The sequence below is a fragment of the Pteropus medius genome, unplaced genomic scaffold (assembly GCF_902729225.1).
Source record: "Pteropus medius unplaced genomic scaffold, Ma_sr-lr_union100, whole genome shotgun sequence".
NCBI lineage: Eukaryota > Metazoa > Chordata > Mammalia > Chiroptera > Pteropodidae > Pteropus > Pteropus medius.
Window position 1 is genome coordinate 1,989,818 of NW_024340701.1, and position 21,237 is coordinate 2,011,054.

The following is a 21,237-nucleotide window of genomic DNA, read 5'->3' on the forward strand; positions in this document are numbered from 1 at the left end:
AACAAAAACCTTTCTATTTATTCAGGGTGATATCAGTCCATTCTTTCCCCAGACTCTTACTTTCCCTCCCAACGTAGAACAAGATCTTATTCCTGGATGTTTGCTGTAAACTCATCCGATTCCTTCCTTCCGTCCTTCCGTCCTTCCATCCTTCCTTCCTTCCTTCCTTCCTTCCTTCCTTCCTTCCTTCCTTCCTTCCAGGCGAGGCAACCCTTGGTTGACCTCACAGATTGCAAGGACCTTGTCAGTTTACAATCCCTTATTTTTTATTTATTTTTATTTTTTGCGCCTACAGCACCTGGTCTTCCTAGGTGGTCTCCCATCCAAGTAGTAACCAGGCCCGACCCTGCTTAGCTTGCGAGATCAGGCTTGTTCAGGGTGGCATGGCTGTATACTCATCTGATTTCTGTGTGGCCTCTGGTGTTGAGTAGTGTGCTAAAGGTAGAGCCCACATTTTATCCAATGCTAAATAGGTATTTTTGTATAAAAATTTATGGTTATGTAAAATGTTAAAATCTAAGTTTTTAATATTAAATGCAAAGAAACACACTTGTTAGCTTATTCTAGATTCCTGGAGCTATCAGTATTCTCACTGTCCTACTAGTAAGGGTATTTAGGAGGAGAATTTGAGATACACTACTCTGATCTAGTAGAATACTCTTAAATGTGACCTTTATCACAATACTTCCCACTTAGTTTTAGTTATTCTCACTAGATTCCCAGGCTGGCAGCTGTCTTGACTTTGCATGACCTCTGCCAATTCTTTACTCCATGAAAGTGGTCTCCTTACTCTACTCCTTACTCCTTCCCTCTTCTGTCTAGGTATTAATAGCTAAAATTTATATATAGTGCTATCTTTATTTCTAAGCATTGTTTTAAATGCTTTTATATACATTAACTCAGTTATTTCCTGCAGTAGCTCTTGGAGCAGTTCTTAATATTTCCATTTTACAGATGAGAAAACTTAAGGCATTGTGAGATTAGCTTGACTATAAGGCTATACAGTGAATTAAAGGTTAGAGGTAGGATTTGAACCCAGGCATTCTGGCTCCGGGGGAGCATGCTCTTAACTATATTATGATGGACCTTACTCATCCTTTAGGTCTCAGTCAAAGATCCTCTAACTATTCTGGTCCATACTGACACCCATCTTGTAGTAGAAGAAATACCTATTGATATAGTTTGGCTCTTAGATTATATGTGATAACTGTAGCAAATTGATGTCATTTCGAACATGCAATACATATAGATGAAGAACTGGCAACATTAATTTCATGCATTGTTTCTTAGGTCAAGCAAGGTCCCTGTGACTCTGGGAAGCAAGAGGGAGTGGGAAGTGTTAGTTCCTAGAAGCACGTATTAGTAGAAAAATGTCATTTTACAACTAAAGAACTAGAAATAAATATTTTAGCCTAGATGTTAAAATCTCGTTTATTCTTTTTGTAGAGGTAAGAAGTATGGAGAGACAGCTAATGAGTGTGGAGAAGCTTTCTTTTTCTATGGGAAATCACTTCTAGAGTTGGCAAGGTATGACTTTCAACTCAGTTTATAAGTAGAATGTTTTATATCACCATAATGGTCTATTTAAAAACTTGTTTGTTTGCTAAGATTGTTTATTAGCTTGAGATTTCACTTGAGCCAAATGCAGCTGGTTTTACTAGAATGGAGGATTGGAAGGAGCATGAAATATTGGTGGAAATTTTGAGAGGCACTTAATGCAAAGAGTAAAGTTATACTTAGATTTTTACTTTGGGGTCATTAGGAGCAAAAACCTTTCCATTAGTGAACAGTCAGTAGTTTATCAAAGTTCAGTAGAGAGAACCTTTATCAGGTAGCCCAAAATAATCCTTAACAGGGATTGAATGAAGCACAATTTGAAAACACCAAGTGAAAATATCTAGTAAACGAGGGTTACAAGTAATCTTAACTATTGGAAGGTTGTGTTTTCCACCAGAATTTCTTAACCAGAATAAAATGTATCGAGGGTACACAAAATTAGCATATTATCTGTTATCTATTTAATCAGATTTCTGGTAAGTTTTCCAATTTTGTAGAGCATTCTGATAATTTCATGAAAATCTTGCCAGAATGTTTTTGGCCATTTAGGGAAATGTGAGTGGGTGTGATATTTGGGAAATGTGGCTCTATTGTAAAGGAACCTATATACTGATCGTGTTCTTTCGATGAGTCATCAGTACTTTACAGGTGGCTAGATGAAGGTATGCTTATTTTCTTGGTGCTCTCATAGCCTTAATTTATATTGGAAGTTTTGCAGGACTACTCAGTTTTATTTTCTGCATTTGCTTACTCTTCTGTTGCTTTTATAATATAGGACTTAAAATTTGTTTTTCAAAAATTGTTAGGTTATAGCCATGATTACTTTGGTGCCTTCTCCTTTTGTTCTCCTAGAATGGAGAATGGTGTGTTGGGAAATGCCCTTGAAGGTGTACATGTGGAAGAAGAGGAAGGAGAGAAAACAGGAGAAGAATCTCTGGTAGAAAATAATGATAACATAGATGGTATGTGGAGTTGCACATGGCATTCAAAAGATGCGACGTATATTTCTTGTGTACATATGACTGAAATAGGGCTCTCCCAATCCTAGATGGTCTCTCCTAAGATACCTGGGTGACACCTGCATCTGGTAGAGACTACAGTGGAGGTAGCTGATTACTGAAATTGACTGCAGGCTTTTGTGAAAGGATAATTTCCCAAATAAATCTGGTTATTTAAATTGTGTTTTAAATATTACGACAACCTTAAATATTTTTCTCATGCAAATTTTTAAGTCTGCAGCTGTTATTTGAATAGCAGTGCTTTCAGAGTCCTTTCACATTTTTTAGAAGAAATTAAATGTTGATTTCTAAGCTGTATTTGGCTTTTACATAATAGACGGAGGTCTGTAATGTTTAGAGACAATATTAAGCTTGGCATCTCTATCTAACTGATAATCAGAATGCTCAAGTAAAACAATATCTAATTTAAGGAGCTTGGGTTTCTTTTGCCATAAGTTGCTCTGCTAAGCTGAGACTTTCCCTTTGCTTTTCTCAAGGGGGCAGATAATTTGTAGGCCATCTGCTAAAACTTAAGCCAGGCTTTTTGAGGGTATTAAGGGAATGTATTTTTAGTTTCCATTTATGCCTTTATCATTAAACTCGAAGACGTGTTTATGCTTCATGTTCTTTAACCATGTAGAGGAAGCAAGGGAAGAGTTGAGAGAACAGGTTTATGACGCCATGGGAGAAAAAGAAGAAGCAAAAAAAACAGAAGACAAGTCTCTGGTAAAGTCTGAAATAGATAAAGAACAGGAGACTGAAATGGAGAAGGGTGGAAGAGAAGAAATGGATATAAGTGAGCCTGCAGAGGAACTACAGGAAAAAGTCGAATCAACCCCAGATCTGTTAACTGAAAACACTGAAGAGGCAAAAAGAGCAGCAGCACCAGAAGGACTGAATGAAGCTGAGGTCACCTCTGGGAAGCCGGAACAGGAAGCACCAGATACTGAGGAGGGAAAATCAGTTTCTGCAACTGACATCCAAGAAGAGTACCAAGAAAAAGACGGTCAGGAGAAGCAGGGAGAAGTAATTGTGAGCATAGAAGAGAGGCCAAAAACTTCAGATGAACAGTCTGTTTTGACTCTAGAGAAGCAGGGCACTGCCGTGGAGGTAGAAACAGAGCCTGTAGATCCAACAGTCAATCCAGTGGATGTGGGTGGGGATGAGCCAAAGGAACAGGTAGCTGCCTCTGAAAATGAGCCAGGAAAAGCAGGGCAAGAAATGCCTCCTGCTGAAGGATCACCAAAGGTGACAGCAGAGGCTACGGAGGCCTCAGCTGCAGAAGCTAGATCAGAAGTCTCTGAGAAGCCTGGGCAGGAGGCCACAGTTCTCCTTCAGGATGGTGCAGTCAATGGATTGTCAGCTGCAGATCAGACTCCTCTTGAACCAGAGACTCATGCAGAAGTATTGACAGAAACAAAAGATGGCTCAGGACTAGAGGAGGAGGTCAGGGCAGAATTGGTTCCTAACCAGGAGGAGACTAAGCAGTCCGTAGAAGAGTCTTGGGCAGCTGGAGATGGGGTTGAGACCAAGGTAGCCCAGGGGGCTCCTGAGAAATCCCCTGAAGACAAAGATAAGATAGCTGCTAATGAAGAAACACAAGAGAGAGAAGAACAGATGAAAGAGGGTGAAGGTAACCGGGATATGCAAGAGCTGCAGTGGGTGGAGTACATTCTGGATTTGACTCACTAATCCTGGGTAAAAGTCAGCCTTCCATTCAGGATTTTCCGTCTGCCTTTGGATTAGGAAAGGGCTAAATGAAAACGGGGTAGTTTAAGAAAGTTGGGATAAGTTGAGCAAATTAAATCCAAAGCAAGTCTTCTTTAGCTGGCTTATAAACTAACGCTTTTACTAACTGCAAAATAGGCCTCTGTGATTTCTGAGACTTGGCTAGCTATCAGTAACTTGTACCATACTAGCCAATAAAAGTGGTTGGCGAGAGTGGGATGGGTAGGGGAATAGTGGGCTAATTGTAGGCTGGCAGAGAATGCTGAATGGATGTTCACTTGCATGCCTCTGGATTATTTTTATTTACTGTTCACATGGTTCCTTTTCTCTGCTTTAGGAAGCAGGATTAGAGCAGTAGAATCCACTGAATTGGTACACTTAAACAGGCATGCCATTTAAATAAAGGCAGTTAGCCCTTGAATGTTGTATCACTGGAGAAAGAATTCTGGTGACCTTCTTTAATTCAGGTAGTATTTAGAGGCTTTTACACATTAGTTTAAATTAGCCCCTTCAAAAGATAAATTTAACCATTAGCCCTCTTGCTCCTTTCTCCCTTCATTTTATGCTTGCTTTGGCTGCCAAATGTTTTTATTACTGAAAACAAAGTATGGATGCTTTCTTTGTATAGTACTTAGTCTGATTATGATTGAATTTCATCATGATGTATAAAGCCTCTAATTCGTAATTACGTAATTGGCACGTCTGAATTGAGTTGTACTATCATTTGAGGATTCTGCTGTCAATAAGGTTCATTTAACGTTGGTATTAATAACCACAGGTATATGTCAATTAATCATTATTCGTATATAACTTACAGACTACTTCAACAGTTCCCTTAGGTTTTAGGTTTTCAAAGACTCATCATCAATATTTGCAGCTCATTCTGGAAAACTTCCTTCTACCTATGTGCAGGTCCCTGCACTCCAGCCAGAACAAGCATGGTAACCAGAAGTGATTTGGCTAAATGGTGACACCTTTGGACTGCTTATGGGCTTTAGAAGTTGTTTATAGCTAAAGCACAGAACTGATTTCCTCAATTTTAAAAAAATTCCCGTCTTGATCTTCATTGTTAGAGCTCTCTCACATACATTACTTTCGATTCCAAAATAATGCTATGTAGTAGGTAGTATGACTGCAGTTATAATGATGAGGAAATTGAGGCTTTGGGGTTGTGTGACTTATTGAGGGTCAAACAGTAAGTCACAGTACTGGAATCCAACCCTAGATCTGACTTGAAATTATGTTCTTCCCAAGCTACCTCACACTGAGGAAGGCACTTTTTATCCACTCTCTCTTAACTTGCCTCTAATTCGGAATTTAAGCGGCAACACTACTAGTTTTCTCTTAAAACTCCATTTCCTACCACCTCTTGGGCTCTCCATATCCCTATAAAGATAATTGGTTTGTTTTCTGATTGTCACACTAGATATGATTGGTAAGTGAATAAAATATTAATAGTGTAAGCATAAAGCTTGGCCATGTAAAAGATGGACTCTACTGGTCAAATCTATAGTGGTTACCTGACTATCCTGTGGGAGTGCTAGAATTAACTAATTAGCAGATTGCCTTTACTTTGCCTTTAAGAGTCATTTTTCTAGTTTGCATTTCTCTGTACCCATATTGTTTTAAAGAGGCTGCAGGATCAAGAGAAATGGTATAAAACAGTATCCTTTTCTCTGAAAGATGATAATAGACATACCACAAAGAAGATTGTATTTTCAGAGAAGCTTGGAAAATATTTTAGCAGCTAATGGACATAAAAGCATTCCCATGAATACCTGGGTACAGGTTACCTAGTTGGAAAGTGTTGTGTAAAGTAATGGCTTTCTCATTAACTTAGCTCCCTCTCTACCATTTCATTAAGGTAATACAGATTTCTCAAGAAAAATCAGTGTTTTTATCGGACTGTTATCAGAATTTTAATTTAAAAAGTTGATGTGAAACTCTAGATAGATATTTTATGCCAAATTAGATGTCACCTTCTAACATTCTGATATGAACAGGAACAGATAGTAGGTCATTAAGAACAGTATAGAATAATAATAAACATTGTCAATTTTTTTCTGCAAATCGAGAAGGAAAAGTGGGAGGCTTTTTTTTTTTTTTTTTACACGAGAATACATAGATCTACTTCACCTGTCTTGCATATCCTGTTGGACGATGGGCTTCATTATCAGAGTCAGTAGAACCACCCATCTAGTCTAAAAAGAGGGAACTAAGTATACAAACCACTTGGAAATTTGGGTATGGAAAGATAATGGTGTGTGGTGGTGGGTACTTATATTTCAGAAGAGCTAAATTATCTGATCAATAGGAGAAAAGTGAGCCACTTGATAACAAAGGGCTTGTTCCTCATAGAGGTTAATTAGCTTGTAACTTGTAACTGGCTCTTAGATAACTTTTTAGATTGTCCTACTAATTGATAACATATAGGAATTTTATGTGCTTGTTCTTTTCCCGAAGCAGTATTGCTTGCTATACAGATAAAAGTTCTTTAACCTGACCTCATGGCTCTAAGGTTTAATTTCCATATTTGTACTCTCATAGTAGGTTGTCAGGAGATAGTATTTGTGCTCTTTTGCTAATGTTAAATATACTTAATGAAAGATGTCAGAAGTAGGCACATTATACCTGATTCATTGTTTGTACTCTCAAAAGCCCATTTTGATCACAATTTTCTGAACTTGAAGTGATGTATGGTGCTGTTTATGAGCATCTGTCCTTACAGGTAGTTGACTTTTGAGTGTATGTCATTATAGTAAAATGTGGCATCAATATGGCTGCATATTTTAACATGGTACAAGGATAAAATAACTGGTTCTTGTACTGTTTACTCAAATTGTATACATGCTAAAGCTGGCTGGAGTCTGTGGCATGCTCATTGGTGAGAGCTGGTAAGGGCTATGCTTTTCTCTCCACAATGCTGTTATAGGAAGCTAGTCTCTTGAGCATTCTTGCTCTGAATGGACTGGAGTAATTTAACTTTTGGTACTTTTCAGCCTATTGTTATTATTTAACAAGTACTTAAAGATGCCAAGAATGCTGGCTGAGGATGCCTCCAGCTGTTTCTGGCTGAGTAGATGGGAGTTTCTAGCTAGTGAATAAGGCAGTAGTAGCAGCTAATCATTATTTATCTGAATGATCCCATTAATTTTTTGAAGGGACATGTAGCCTTTTGATTGCTGAAGATCTGAACTATAGACACTATAAGATTTTCCAATCTAAGTCTTAGACTGTAATCACTGGCCTTATATTTATATCCAGTTCTAATGTTGACTGATTTGGCTCAGCCTGTCCTACCTCAGAATGTAGGTTATTTCACAGATGTCTATTGGAATCTCTGACTAGTTAGAAGATAATCTTTAGTATTCACAGTACTGAGGAATTTTTGCTTGCAGAAACCGAGGGCTCAGAAGAGGAAGATAAAGAAAATGACAAGGCTGAAGAAGCACCAAATGATTCAGTTCTTGAAAACAAGGTAAATTATTATTTATTCAGCATGATTGTCTGCTTTCTTATTGTAGGACTGGCGTACTAGTATAGGTGTGATTATTATAGGTACCTGTTTCTTGGTTAGGGATTGGGGATTTGGAGTAGAAACTCTGTAGGGGACCCATCCTGTAGGTTTTAGGGAGAAAGTCCAAATTTTGAATTTTCTGTCAGTTTTTAAGCCATACTAAGTTATATATTTAGGTTTGTAATCTAAATATGCCTGTCTTGTGCTTCTACCTAATACCAATAATTTGGATATACTTTATAGTCTCTTCAAGAAAATGAAGAGGAGGAGATTGGGAACCTAGAGCTTGCCTGGGATATGCTGGATTTAGCAAAGATAATTTTTAAAAGGTAAAACTCTTGGTGCTTCAAGGCTCAGGTTGGGAGCTTTGGTTGGTTGAAAATAGAAACCAGTTAAGGTTGAACAAATGCCGTTAAGATTTCTGATCATCTTTCCTTCTTTTAGGCAAGAAACAAAAGAAGCTCAGCTCTATGCTGCACAGGCACATCTTAAACTTGGAGAAGTTAGTGTTGAATCTGGTAATACATTTTCCATTTTACTCTCCTCCTAATGTCCACCCCCTGCCCCCATCTTTTTCAAATTCTTTTTGAAATCCAGCTTGATTGATGATAAGTTGTGGGCAGTTGGCTTTAAAAGGACACAGGTTTGGGTTCCCTATAGTTCCTAGGACAGTAAACAGCCTCTTCTAAATGATACTCTTAACTGAAAGTCTTTTAATAAGTTTTTATGTGTGTGTGTGTCATTTTGATTTTTTTTTTTATAGTCAAGGTCCTAGGGATGTTACAATAAAAAATGAAATGTAAAACAGGCACATTCTCACAGAATGGTCTGAAATTTAATATTAAATGCTATTCGTTTGTTTGCTTTTTCTCTTCATTAGAGAATTATGTCCAAGCTGTGGAGGAGTTCCAGGCTTGCTTAAACCTGCAAGAGCAGTATCTGGATGCCCATGACCGTCTCCTTGCAGAGACCCACTACCAGCTAGGCTTGGCCTATGGATACAACTCTCAGTATGATGAGGCAGTGGCACAGTTCAGCAAATCTATTGAAGTCATTGAGAAGAGAATGGGTGAGTTAACATCAGGTATTTTCATGGTCTTGATGGATCCAGTAACTGAGATTGTTAAAAAGATGGGTCCATTTGTGATAACCTACTAATAACTTTAGCTTGTTCTTTGTAGCTGTACTAAACGAGCAGATGAAGGAGGCTGAAGGATCACCTATTGAATATGAGAAAGAAATTGAGGAGCTGAAGGAACTGCTACCTGAAATTAGAGAGAAAATAGAAGATGCAAAGGAGTCCCAGCGTAGTGGGAATGTAGCTGAATTGGCTCTGAAAGCAACTCTGGTTGGCTTGGTTTTCTTTTGAAGTTTTGATAATAGCATGTTTGATATTGTTGAAGGCATCATGGCATTAGTGTTTTATTTGTTAGGAATCTTAGTTATAACTTGGTTTCCAAGTAGCTGGAGGTCAGAGGGAATGTGAGAACTCGTATCTTATTCCTGTCAGATAGTTTAATGCTCAAGAAAATACACTGTGGAGCCAGACTCTGGGTTTGACTTTTGTCTCTGCTATTTACTTAACTACATGTGACCACAGGTGTGTTTACCTAACATTTCTTTGCCTTAGTTGACTCATTTGTAAAATGGGCATGATAGTACCTGTATGTTAAAATACATCTGACAGTGTAAGTCAATTTTTTTTTTTTTTTTTTTTTTTTTAGTAATTTTAACTTGTTTCTGTCTCTGAGAACTCTGTATATTGATTAGTGAGGTTGTATTGAAGGCTTTTAACCTTAGATTGCCTGGCTCTGCTTTTGGGTGCTAGGATGTAAGCTTCCTTTCTACCCTGCAGGTGATGAAAGGAAATAGAGGATTTAGTTTAGTATATGTGCTGCCGAAGCGAGCACTGGAGAGTTTAGTTTAATATCTACACTCTGCCTATGCCCCAGGTATGGATAGAGGGAGGTGGACAATGTTGCTACTTATATGGAGGCAGCTATTATTTGAGGTCTTAATCAGTTGCTTGGATTGTGCTACCTAATGTAGGACTGTGGGTGACTTAGTGGATTCTGTCCTGGAACCCATTGGGGTTTGTCATTTTTCATAGGTAGAGAGCTCTACTTCAGGTTTCACTCCTAGTGGAGGAGGCTCTTCAGTGTCCATGGTGAGTATTCAGGTGGTTTTGTTTGTTTTTGCTACTTAATATTAAGCCTCACTGTTTGTCGCATATATAGCTGTACATTGCTTAAAAAAAAGGGTTCCTTTTTGCCAGATTGCCAGTAGAAAGCCAACAGATGGTGCTTCCTCATCAAATTGTGTGACTGATATTTCTCACCTTGTCAGAAAGAAGGTAAATATATGTGTGGTCATCTCTTTCTTACTCTCACGATTTGGTTGCTGTTCAGATCTACTCAGCCCCCCACCCCAACCCTCCATTAGAAAGGCCGAATTGGTGTGTTGGGACAGACCAGTTCTGCAGAGTACAGGCTGGCATCTGTCTAGGGAGAAACCCTTAGAGCTATGAATCCTGTTCAAGATCTTTGCACCATAAGGTATTAACTTGTTTTACACTTCTTTTAAAAACATTAAGTGTATTTGTGAAGACTTCACAATTCTGTCTTTAGAGGAAACCAGAAGAAGAGAGCCCCCGAAAAGATGATGCAAAGAAAGCCAAACAAGAGCTGGAAGTGAATGGAGGCAGTGGGGATGCGGTCTCCAGTGGAAATGAAGTTTCGGAAAACATGGAGGAGGAGGTGGGCAGTTAAGCAGGGCTTGGACTCTTGCCTCATTTCCCCTTGTTCTCAGGCCTGGGGAAACCAGTCCTCACAAGTGCATGTTCTCACCTTGAGCCTGTTTGGATTGCTTGAGTGCAACAGGAAACAGTTTGGTTATGGAATGTAGGACGTCTCACTGACAAATGTAAACTTTATACATAGCACACAGGTCCCCCTCTAATGAATGTAGGGGAAGATACTTAATGGCAAAACCGTTGGGTCACTTCTGCTTGCTCTTTTCCATGTTTGAACATTGGCTCTGCCAGCCCTGTTAGAGAATTTAAGAAATGGCTTTTATATTTTGGTCATTGCCGTGTTAGTGTAAGGAGCCAAGTGGAGTTGAGGGGACCTGTGTTTACTTCCTCTGACTGAAGCCTACTCGTTGTAAAAGATAGAATGGCTTAAAGTAGGGTCACTTATGCCCAGGCTCCCTGTTTATCTTCCAGGCTGAGAATCAGGCTGAAAGCCGGGCAGCAGTGGAGGGGACAGTGGAGGCTGGAGCTACAGTTGAAAGCACTGCATGTTAAGAGGGAGCAGAGCCTTCCTCCCAAGGGAAAGTGTTTTGTATATAATGTATTTTTTCACTTTTGGGGGATTCTTTTTGTATAACTTCAATAAAGATTGTAAGCAAAGGTTGAGGCTTTGATTTTTTTTTCCCCTCTTAAGTATTGGCTGAATCTGTGCCTTGGAGCACTTGTGTTTTATATAGTGGCCAAAGGTACTCCCCACTCTGTACTATCTCTGGAAAGTTATAATAATCCAAATTCCTGTCTGTTTAATGTGGAGGTGATCAGGTGTGGTTGCCAGCCCTTTGTCTTTCAATGGTGCTATTTTTGTTTTAAATACTTGACTGAACCCAGCTGTCTTGCAAACTTTCAGTGGTGCTGTCCCTGGATGGGAGCTATAAAAACAAGACTTGGTGAAGATCTTGCTCTTTGGTGCTGATACTGTATGATGGACTCTGAGCTGATAACAGCCTCTAAGCCAAGTCTTGAATGGTACCAAGTAGTCTCCAACTGGGGCCATACTCCTGTTCTAGTAAAAGAACTCTGAGGAAGACTTGGGGGTGGGGTAGTCCTTGAGGAAAACTGGTGTGCTCATTGTAGAGAATTGAGATTTCTGGTTTGAAAGTGGCTAAGGGACTGACTACAGTGGACACTTGGATGTGGTTGGAAGAATCTGGGGAGGCTGGCTGGTTGAGTTATATTATTTTCTGTACAAAGAAAGTTGAAATATATCAACGCTAAACTGTTACCTGTCTGCAGTTTTGACTTCTCAAATAAAGATGTTATAAAAAGCTCCTGGTCTGGACTTGGTGTTTAAGATCTCAGTGGGATCCTAGGCTACCTGGAACATTTTAGTGTGGAATGTGTGGTTTAAAAGTGGAAACTGGCTGCCCAGTCTAAAGGTGCTGGTTCTCATGGCACCTGTACTAAAGCCATCCCATTGGGTCCTCACTGATGTTCAAGGTACAGGGCTAGTGTGAAGAGTGAGCTTCCTCTGACCTGATCCTTAATTTAAGAACCTATGTACCAGGCACTAGAAACTGAATTCCAAACTGCCTGCCCTTCATTACCCAAGGGGATTTGATAATTCTGACACCCACAGGGCAACTTTACTACAAGGACAGACAGGTTAGTACCCAGTGTCAGGCAGGGGTAGCCCTGCCATTTCAACCAGTTTTTTCAGATGATATTTTGTTCTCCAAGGACCAGTACAGGTCTGTGGCCTGTTAAGAACCAAGGCCGCACAACAGGAGGTGAGTGGCTGGCAGGCAAGTGAAGCTTCATCTGTATTTGCAGCTGCTCCACAGCGCTAGCATCACCACCTCAACTCCACCTCAGATCATTAGGCATTGGATTCTCATAGGAGCACCCGTCCCTGGTGTCACAAAGGTTGGGGACTGCTGCTCTAAATAATAAAATAGTTGTGGAGTTTTTCTGGGCTGGTTATAACTTGTGGCTGCAGAATCTGGCTGTGAACTAACCGACGATGCCCTTGTACTGCAAGTCTTGAGGCTTTTGGGGCGTCGAGGGTGTGTCAGGCCAACAGTCTTTACTCTCAGGCCTTTGACCTTTGGTCAACATCGGTTTATGGCTAGATTTCCATGTGACTTCCCCCCCACTTGGGAGGAACATTGGGTTAGGGCACTGCCCTGGAATCTGTAAAGCTACAGAAGTTTCCTGTTTATGGGGACATTGAGAGCCTGGAAGGCTTCTTGGAGGATGTCCTGAGAAAGCATGGGTTCAAATGAAGTGCGGCAATAAAACTGGATTTAGCTAAAAAATCCAGTTTATCAAGTTCCTTAGCTGGAATCGAGTGTCTCACAGAATTTTGTATGTGCCAGGTTATACTGCAAGCACCCAACATTTAATCTGTTTTACAAAGAAAAAACAGGCAAAGAAAGGCCAAGTACTTGTGGAAGGTGGTATAACTCTGGTTGGAGCTCATATTTTGTCTTCTGTTTGCTTCTAGATTCAGAACAGTAATAAAGCTTAAGGCCTCACTAGACCCTAGTCCTGTACATGTAAAGCTATTCACATCCACATTCTGAACTCAAAAAGCTGAGGTGGGAGGTGGGGAGGGTCAAAGCAGTGGTGCCGGCCTAAACCCTTATCTCTACCTTTGACTCTGCTGCCAAGGGGGCTCTTCTGCAGAAGGAGGGGGGTCAACAAAGCCCCCTGTTGGGGCAAAGGAACTGGCTTCCAGTGAAGATGAGCTGGACACCTGTGGAAAAGGGAAAACGCAGATCTTTAGCAAAAGGTTTATGCAGAGGTTAACAGATTCTAGGGTCTTAATAAGTTTCAACTAAACCAAGTTAACCCCCATTGTGTTCTGATTTCCTTATTGGTTTACTTAATACCTAATGGGATGTGTGAGTCACCTGAATTAGTCCACAGAAAGCATTTGGTAGTGATTTGGCACACAGTGGTCAACAAAGGCTGGCTATGAACCAACCATACCAACTATACCCATGCTGTCCTTATCTCTGAGCCCTTACCACAGGTGGGTACTGGTACTCGTGGGCACTTCCTGGATTGATTTCTGCCAGTGTCTGGACATCTGCATCTCTGGCATTCACCATCCGTAAAAAGAGCTCAGCCTGACCTACCTGGAAAGAGGTGAAATGGTACTGCACCTGTACCTTTTGAGTATATTCGGTTCCCATTCATACTCACCTGGGGAATCCCATTCAGCTTTCCAAGGCTAAGGCTGGGGTCCAGAGGAAGGGCCCGAAGTGGGAGACGCCAACAGCCACTTAGCACCCTCTGATCCCGGTCAAAGAGCACTAGTGAGGCCCAGGCCTTCGGCTGTGGTGCCCTAGCCCCTGCCAGCCCGTGCCAGACGTGTAGCTCACAGACCAAGGATACTGATGGTGAGGGTGGCAGTCTAAAACGAAAAGAAGCCAAACTGGCTGTAATCTAGAGCTTGGCCCTCAGAGCCAGTGGCCCTCTAGACAGATGAAGTAATTTGTGGCGAAGATCACCAAAGTCATAGTCCCATCTACTGACCTGGGTACAGGCTGCCTGCTGGCAAGAATGGCACAGTTACCCATGGGCCCAGGAGCTGGAGGTGGGGGCAAGCAAAGGGCTGGGGGCAAAGTTGTGGTCCCTCCTGTATGCCGTCCATCTCGGGCCAAGCCAGTCATTAGTTGCACCCAAGTCCAAGAAGCTTCAAGGCCACGCAGGAAGTCATAGAAAATGACCAGGCCAGCCCTGTGGAACACAGGTCTCAGTGTACCTACACATACACACTCCTCACCCCTACCTACCCCACCCCCAGCCAGTTCCCCAACCTTAGCTGGACCTAGTGGGTCTCCTTAACCACCAGCGGTGACTAAGTTACAAAGGGAGGGAGCAGGCCTCACCCTGGGTCGTAGGGTGCAGGGCCCAGAACGTCAGTTGTGGGCAGGAGGAAGTGTGGATCCAGGCCCAGGTTCCTGGTCATGGCTCCAGGAAGCTGTGACTAGGGAAGAGTTTAGTCCTCCAGGAACCCTCCTAGGTGTCTGTGCTACCCCAACTGCACAGAGCAGAGCCCTGCCCCTGCCCCATGCCATGGGTCCTCACAGTCTTTTCTGTGCCACCCAAGAATAGGACGCCTGTAGAGTGTGGAAGCGGTGGCAGTGGGGGTGCCACTGGAGGTGGGAGGCACGGGGGATTGTCCCTCCATCTCAGATGTGGGCTGAGACTGGCCACATGTCGAGGTTCCCTGGGCCCTAGGTGCAGAGGAAGAGTAGGGCTCCCCTAAGCAGGACACAGCAAGTAGCTGGGCTGAGATACCACTCTCCTGATAGCTGAGTGTGCACACACACAAACACACACACCTGGAGATATGGGTGAACACAGACTGGCAGGGCACAAACACGAGTCTCATTCCCCATGCGTAGTTCCTCTAACCCCTTCTTCTAACCCCAGCCTGCTGGGGACAGATAGGTGGGGTGGGATTGGGGGGTGCTCACTGACCCCAGGGCACCTGGCCTACACGTGTCTGCATTTGCAAAGCCAGGATTTCCGCCTCCAGGCGCTGGTTTTCGGCCTCCACTACTAGAAGCTCCCCAAATGCGGGACCTGCTGGTCTTCCTGCGATGAACAAGTCTGATTTGTCACCTTTGTCCTCTGGTGACCAGCTGGTCCGGCTCTGAGCAGCTCTCCAGCTTTACTGCTTTGGACAAAGCTGGACTTGTCAGCTAACATTCTAACCACGGCCTCGAAGAGCACCCAGGTTTTCTACCTTGGGGCTTTTGCTTAGGTGGTTACCATGAGAAACATGCCCTCCATCACCTCCCTTCTCTCCTCCCAGGACTAAGCCCACTGCTTCTGAGAGGCCCTCCTGGCTGGCCCCTCCTGTTCACCCCTGCGGGTTCGAGACCGTCGAAGCTCCAGAGCTGATGCCTCCACTTGCAACTGCCGTATCTGGCCCAGAACTCCGGGATCCCTGCCCCCACCTTGAATGTAGGCTTCATGCAGGGCCCTAGGGAGTAGGGAACAAGAAGGCAGCAGCATCTTTCCAGGACTGATCAGTACTTCGTCCATGCTCGTCTTCCGGCCCCAGACCTCACCTGATCTCAGCAGCCAGGGTCCCTGGGTTGGCTTGTAGCACCGGACGACAGAATTCTGCCTCTTGCAAGTTCAGCCGGGGCCTGGAGTGGAGCGCGACCGGCCGGGAGACCGCGTCACGGATTCAGACCCCCGGACTCTGGCCGACCCACCCCTTCCCGAATTCACACGGGCTGCCTTCCCGCCGTACCGGGACCCAGCCTCAAGTGTCCCGCCCCACAGGCCTCGCCCCACCAGACCGCGGCGCCGTCCGGAGGCCCACGCCGCGCGGCTCCGGGGTCCCGCGCGCCTGGTCTCACCCGGCCTCGGGCTGTGGCTGCTGAATGCGCGTCCCTAACAACTCTAGAGCTCCCCTTGTACGCCCGGCCTCTGTCCGGAGTTCTCGAAGCTCCCGCTCCAGGCCTAACAGGCGTGATATACCGCCCCGGGCTCCTGCCAAACCTCGGAGGCGCCGGTTCAGTTCTGAGTAAGGGCCATGTGAAAATGAGTCTGAGCAACCTCAGTCTAAGGGGCGAGGGGGGTGGGGTGGGGTGGGGGTGGGGCCCTAACTTCCCCACCCCACCTTTCCCCTCACCCTCGCTGCGTAACTCCAGGGTCCGGCTCTGTGCCTCCAACTCCGCAACGCGCGTCGCGTGAGTCCGGTGCAGCTTCCGGAGCCGCTCGCCGGGGCTCCCAGCAGCCTCGGAGGAGGGGCCCAGAGTTGGCTCCTCTGAACGCCTCCAGGGTCCCCCTGAATCCCTGGCAATCTCTGTTATCCAGGGACGCATCTCCTGCAGGTACAGCCGCAGCTGCTGTACCTGGAGATAACAGTAATCCGCTATGTCCGATCTCCGTGTAGGGTTAACCTGATTCATGCACAAGCTATAAGTTTGGGGAGCATGCTCAGTTTCGAGCGTGTGGGTAAAGCCAGGTGTACCTCCTCTGTTAGCCTCTTTAGAGCCGACTTGCTGGCCTCGTTTTCTGGGAGGCCCTGGTATTCTTGTGGCACAGTCTAGGGACAAGGTGTGGAGTGAGGAATCCTGAGGGTTAGGGTCGCTTGAACACCCCCACCTGGCCATGGAGGATCCCCTTACCATGAGGCCTTGTGGGTCAGTGGCTTTTGAGGGCTGTACTCCAAGGGTTACTTCCCGGGTCAGACGGCCAATGCAGAAGCGCTGCGTGTGGGTGGCCAACAAGGCCCAGGAACGAAAAACCATGTCGCAGGACCCACAGGGCAGGAGTCCTGGCTCCCCCGAGTGGGAGGCCATGGGATAGAAGCCTTTCTCTGATACCAGCCAAGACCTGCAAAAGACAGGGAGGGCAGAGAGCAGGAGAGATAAGAAGATGAAACAGCCAGAGGCAGAGAGGAAAAGCCAGGTTTATTGGGTCTACAATATCGTTTGTTTGGGGAGGAGCCTTAGCTGCCTGGGCAGCGATTACAGGCCTGGGCAGGTCTGGAGAATGGGTGGGGAAGGTTTGGCCACCTTTGGGAGGATCTCCTGGCTTGAAAAAGTGTCACAAGTCTGCTTTGCCTCATTGCATGAACATGGGTACGTCTCTAACACTACACCTCAGTTTTCCTGCCTATATTAAAATAAAGGGAAACAAACAGCTGCCTCCTAGATTAGCTAGGTCTACATCACATACTTCATCATAGGGCATTTAATAGGGTCTGGCAAGGAAGTGTCATCTTGTTCTACTCGTTTTGCTCAAGTGGATGTAACCCAAGTTAGTGTCATTCTCCATTCCTGGAACACCTGGGAGAGAAGGCGGTCTGCCTTTAGGAGCATTCTTGCCAGGAAACGGTAACTTTTTACTTCTGTAAAAAGCTTTTTCTTCTTCAAGTTTTAAATGAAAGCTGTATGTAAGATTATTTTATTCCTGCATCTTTTCAAATGTTTCCTGCTTACATTTGCCCCTTTCCTTTCCTACTTGGCGAGATTTTGCTCTACATTCAAGGACCTTTGTGCGGTCTTTGTCCAGCCTTAGTTTAGTAGTAACCACCTTGCTAGGGTGAATGCCCACATGAACAGGTGTCAGTAGCCTTCTCCCACTGCACTCATTCAGTGTAGATGACATATTTCTTCCTGTAAACCTGGACTACTTTGCCAATTTGCTTCCCTTTGTAATGTCCTTGCATAACCTAAACTTTACTATTCTTTCAGATGAGCACGGGTTGAACATTGTCTATCTCAGCTCTTTGGAAAGAGAATAACCTTCCCGTGAACGTGGGAAGGTGCATTCAAATATCTTTTATGGTTCTTGCTCCCATCAGAAGTCATGAAGGGATTAAATTTCATTTTGGTCATTGGCACTTTAGTAATGACCACAGAAAGCTTTGTTTCTATTTGGTCCAGAGTGTGGGAGAGGGCTCCAGGGTGTTTAAAAGGCTTAGTGGCTGCAGGGAGAGGCGTAGGCAGAAGCCTGGCACCAGAGAGATGCACAGGGGCCCCCACAAGGCTTCTGGACTCCAAAGGATCCTAGTCATGCTTGAGGGTGAGCCTCTTGAAGATCCTCGCTCAGCCTAGCCTGGAGACCAGCTGGCCTGTGGAGTTTACTCAGGTGGTTGCTCCATCTTATTGATGAATTTCACCTCATCTAGGAAGTGAATCTCCAGAAAGTCAGGCATGGGGGGTGGTCTATATGGACAGAACTCCGGGCACACAGGTCTGAAAGGGCCTGGTTCAGGTTCTTCTCCATGACCATGGTTGCTTCCATGGCATCCTGAGTTTTACCCCACATATCTCAGAAAGGCTTTTGCATGTCCTGGAAGAGGGGTGCACCCACCGCGCTTGTTTTGCATCTTTGAGAGCTACTTAATGGCCTCATGCTGCTTCTCAGCCAACTCGAGAAGTGGCCTTTGCCCTCCAGAGTCTCATCGTTGAGTCAAAATAGAAGCCCAGAGAAAGGTAAGTATAGGTGGCCTGCAGATGTAGGCTGACCATGGGGTTGACAGTGGCCTCCACCTTGGGATAGTTCTGATGAAATCTGGGAACTCATGGGTGCTCTGCAATAAGGAATTAAGCTAAAAAAAATGGACGGCAAGGATCACTAAGATAGTTCCAAAAGTTGTGGCTGGAAAAGAGGCTTTTGGGTGGTTGGAGGATGCGAGAAGGGGAGTCAGTGGGTCTGTTCCATCCAAACAGTTGAAGAGACAGATCCGCTGGACCGAGTGCACCGCCATGTCTTCTCCCTAGACTGAAAAGCTTTTCCTTGCACTGGGCCACAGCTTTTTCATAACAAAGTCCCACCAAGGCTAGCCGGCTCTCAACTCATTCCTTGATTCCCATTTTTCCCGCTGTAAAGGGAGGATAATCAGCACAGCACAAGAAATGAAAAGTTCTGAGAAAAAATGAGTCTACCAGGTGAGAGAATCAAGAAAAAAAAAAAGGGATTCAGAAAGGTACCTCTTCACTCGACAGGCCAGGAGCCAAGAAGACCCTTTTATGCTGGCCAAATTTCCCTGCTACTTCCCCAGATATATGTATACATCAGAGGTAGGAGCTTTGAGGTATCCCTGTTTCTAAACCAGTCCCCTTTTCTAAACAAAACAGGGACTTATGGTAGTCTGTCCCCCACCATGTAATGTCAAGGTATGACCAACGGCAGCAAGGTGCAAAGTGTTTCAAAAGATGTGATCTCTGTCCGGCTTAATTCCAAGTGAGAAAAAGGGTACATTTTTAGGAATTCGTTCTGAGAAAGCTAGTAAGTGGTAAGGCCCAAGACCAAAGAGGCAGGATTCTCTCTCTTAACCTACTCATTTCCAGTTTAATACTTTTGCAACAGTTCATTTTATAATACAATCACATGCCACTTAATGAGAATGTTCTGAGAAATGCCATGTTAGGTAATTTCGTCCTTCTGCGAACGTCACTTACACAAACCTAGATGCTATAGCCTACGATACACCTAGGCTGTATGGTATATAGCCTGTTGCTCCTAGGCTACAAACCTGCATATTACTGTACAAAAAAGATTAAATCATACACAAGAGAAAAATGAGACTCGGTAAGTATGAGATGAGGCTGCTGCATGACACAGCATACTATTTTTTAGCAAATGTTTTTCTTATAAGTAGTAAGAGTATATTCTAAAGTACTGATAAAAAGTATAGTAAATACATAAAGTAGGAAGTCCTTTATCAAGTATTTTGTACTGTACATAACTGTATGTGCTATACGTTTAGATGACTGGAAGCACAGGTTTACACCAGCATCACCACAGACACGTTGGTAATGCATTGTGCTTACATTATGATGGCTACGTCACTAGGTGATAGGAAATTTTCAGCTCCACTATGATGGGACCACCATCATATATATGGTGTCACTGACTGGAACATTAGTGGCATACGACTGTATTTTAAGATGCAGGAGTGTTGGCCATGCTACCCTGAATGTGCCTGATCTCATCTTATCTTGTAAGCTAAGAAGGGTAGGGCCTGTTTAGTACTTGGATGGGAGACCACCTAAGAATAGCAGGTGCTGTAGGTGTTAAAAAAAAAAAAAGATGCAAGAATGTCAAGTTTTTTTGTATTAGTACATAAAATGTCTTTAAAAACATATATTCATTGAAGTATGATATAGTTTTTACTGTTGTATCTCAACCACCATTTCCACAGCTTGCACACACACTGCTTATACCACCAGCAGTAGAGACTCTAATACAGTACAGCAGATAGGGAGGTCTCTGCCTTCCTAACCTTTATAATCTAGCAAATGTCATTCTGGTGTCTGTATTTAGTCTGTACCCTTTTGGGAGCCCACACTTATAGTTATCATTCTAACATGAAATCAGGCCTGCTTATCTACTATTGGAGTATGATCTTGGACCTGTATATGCACTAGGGACTATGTACTATAGGGACAGCCAAAGAGTGCCAGTGTCAGTAAATGTCTGTTTGCCTTCTGCTCATCTATCAGATCTTGGACTGAGGTTTCATTTTTAACATAACTGTTTATTCTTTTCCCTACTGGCCTGGGTATCTTTATATGCCCAGAGCCTTGCCCAGTGCCTGGGACACACGAGAGCTTGGAAAGTATTTGCTGAATGAAAAAACCTGCCTCCTTCACTGGTCACCCAGCAAGCACTGGCTCAAACCCATTCCCCCATGTTCTTATTTAGCAGGAAAATTGAGGCACAGACCTTCCTTATAATATGTACATTGTTAAGGACACAGGCAGTGAAAAACAGTTTCAGGAATGACTTGGGTTTCTGATTTCATTACTGATAATTTATTGCACAGGTTTTTCTGCATCAAAAAGTATCCACTAAAAGCAAAAATGGCGTGTCTGAATTCGGATTTCCTTCAGACTGCTGAAAATATTTTCCCATGAAAAAGAACCTACTCATCTAATTTTAAAGAAAATACACTTACACAAGACAATCCAAACTGATGCAAAATATTTATTCCAAGTTAGTTATTTTATGCAGTAGTTTCCCCCTCAAGACTTGTGATAGCCACATCTTTTAAATCTGTAAATAATGTTATCAAAATAATCTTAATCTTTGAAATCTCACAAAAATTTATATTTTACAATCCACCCTGAATATCAAGGCTGCAAGAATAACACATTTCCTATATCCAAATATTTTACAGCTGTACCCAAAAGGAAAAAGAAGGA

The 21,237-nt window shown here is 43.5% G+C and overlaps 3 protein-coding genes and 1 pseudogene across 7 annotated transcripts in view; 1 reads left to right on the forward strand and 3 right to left on the reverse strand.

Annotated features, from left to right (window-relative positions):
• The window catches only part of NASP (nuclear autoantigenic sperm protein), a 23,273-nt gene extending 12,060 nt beyond the window's left edge, over positions 1 to 11,213 (forward strand). Inside the window, exons 4-15 of one of the 2 annotated variants that reach the window (XM_039884598.1) lie at positions 1,447 to 1,527; positions 2,410 to 2,519; positions 3,196 to 4,188; positions 7,682 to 7,761; positions 8,044 to 8,129; positions 8,245 to 8,318; positions 8,681 to 8,869; positions 8,982 to 9,148; positions 9,911 to 9,967; positions 10,076 to 10,153; positions 10,428 to 10,556; positions 11,024 to 11,213. In XM_039884598.1, the coding sequence (XP_039740532.1) occupies positions 1,447 to 1,527; positions 2,410 to 2,519; positions 3,196 to 4,188; positions 7,682 to 7,761; positions 8,044 to 8,129; positions 8,245 to 8,318; positions 8,681 to 8,869; positions 8,982 to 9,148; positions 9,911 to 9,967; positions 10,076 to 10,153; positions 10,428 to 10,556; positions 11,024 to 11,104 (2,125 nt within the window). In that variant the 3' untranslated portion in view covers positions 11,105 to 11,213. The remainder of the gene's footprint in view (positions 1 to 1,446; positions 1,528 to 2,409; positions 2,520 to 3,195; positions 4,189 to 7,681; positions 7,762 to 8,043; positions 8,130 to 8,244; positions 8,319 to 8,680; positions 8,870 to 8,981; positions 9,149 to 9,910; positions 9,968 to 10,075; positions 10,154 to 10,427; positions 10,557 to 11,023) is intronic. The other variant, XM_039884607.1, reaches the window with a different exon arrangement.
• Positions 11,214 to 12,711: 1,498 nt separating this feature from the next.
• CCDC17 (coiled-coil domain containing 17) lies at positions 12,712 to 16,909 on the reverse strand. Its single transcript, XM_039884619.1, has 13 exons — positions 16,708 to 16,909; positions 16,551 to 16,625; positions 16,209 to 16,431; positions 15,934 to 16,096; positions 15,637 to 15,717; positions 15,430 to 15,548; positions 15,041 to 15,157; positions 14,645 to 14,793; positions 14,446 to 14,543; positions 14,090 to 14,293; positions 13,757 to 13,967; positions 13,579 to 13,689; positions 12,712 to 13,304 (listed from the first exon to the last, which is right to left on the reverse strand). Exons 1-13 carry the CDS (start codon positions 16,879 to 16,881, stop codon positions 13,197 to 13,199), a joined length of 1,833 nt encoding a protein of 610 aa, XP_039740553.1. The 5' UTR covers positions 16,882 to 16,909; the 3' UTR covers positions 12,712 to 13,196.
• Positions 16,910 to 17,481: 572 nt separating this feature from the next.
• LOC120620164 (60S ribosomal protein L26-like) lies at positions 17,482 to 17,922 on the reverse strand (annotated as a pseudogene).
• A 3,077-nt stretch (positions 17,923 to 20,999) lies between these two features.
• Positions 21,000 to 21,237, reverse strand: part of GPBP1L1 (GC-rich promoter binding protein 1 like 1) — a 42,787-nt gene continuing 42,549 nt past the window's right edge. For all 4 annotated transcript variants that reach the window (XM_039884669.1, XM_039884678.1, XM_039884660.1 and 1 more), the window contains exon 12: positions 21,000 to 21,237. This exon is cut by the window's right edge and continues 636 nt beyond it. The gene's annotated coding sequence lies outside the window, so the exon portion shown is untranslated.

What these genes read in the sequence shown, in the direction of transcription:
- CCDC17 (XM_039884619.1), bottom strand. Translation starts at nt 16,881, where the DNA reads ATGGCCTCCCACTCGGGGGAGCCAGGACTCCTGCCCTGTGGGTCCTGC. An exon ending in TGGGTGGCACAGAAAAGACT is followed by an intron (nt 14,544 to 14,644) that starts GTGAGGACCCAT and finishes ACTCTTCCCTAG; the next exon opens with TCACAGCTTCCTGGAGCCAT. An exon ending in AGTACCAGTACCCACCTGTG is followed by an intron (nt 13,305 to 13,578) that starts GTAAGGGCTCAG and finishes CCTTTTCCACAG; the next exon opens with GTGTCCAGCTCATCTTCACT.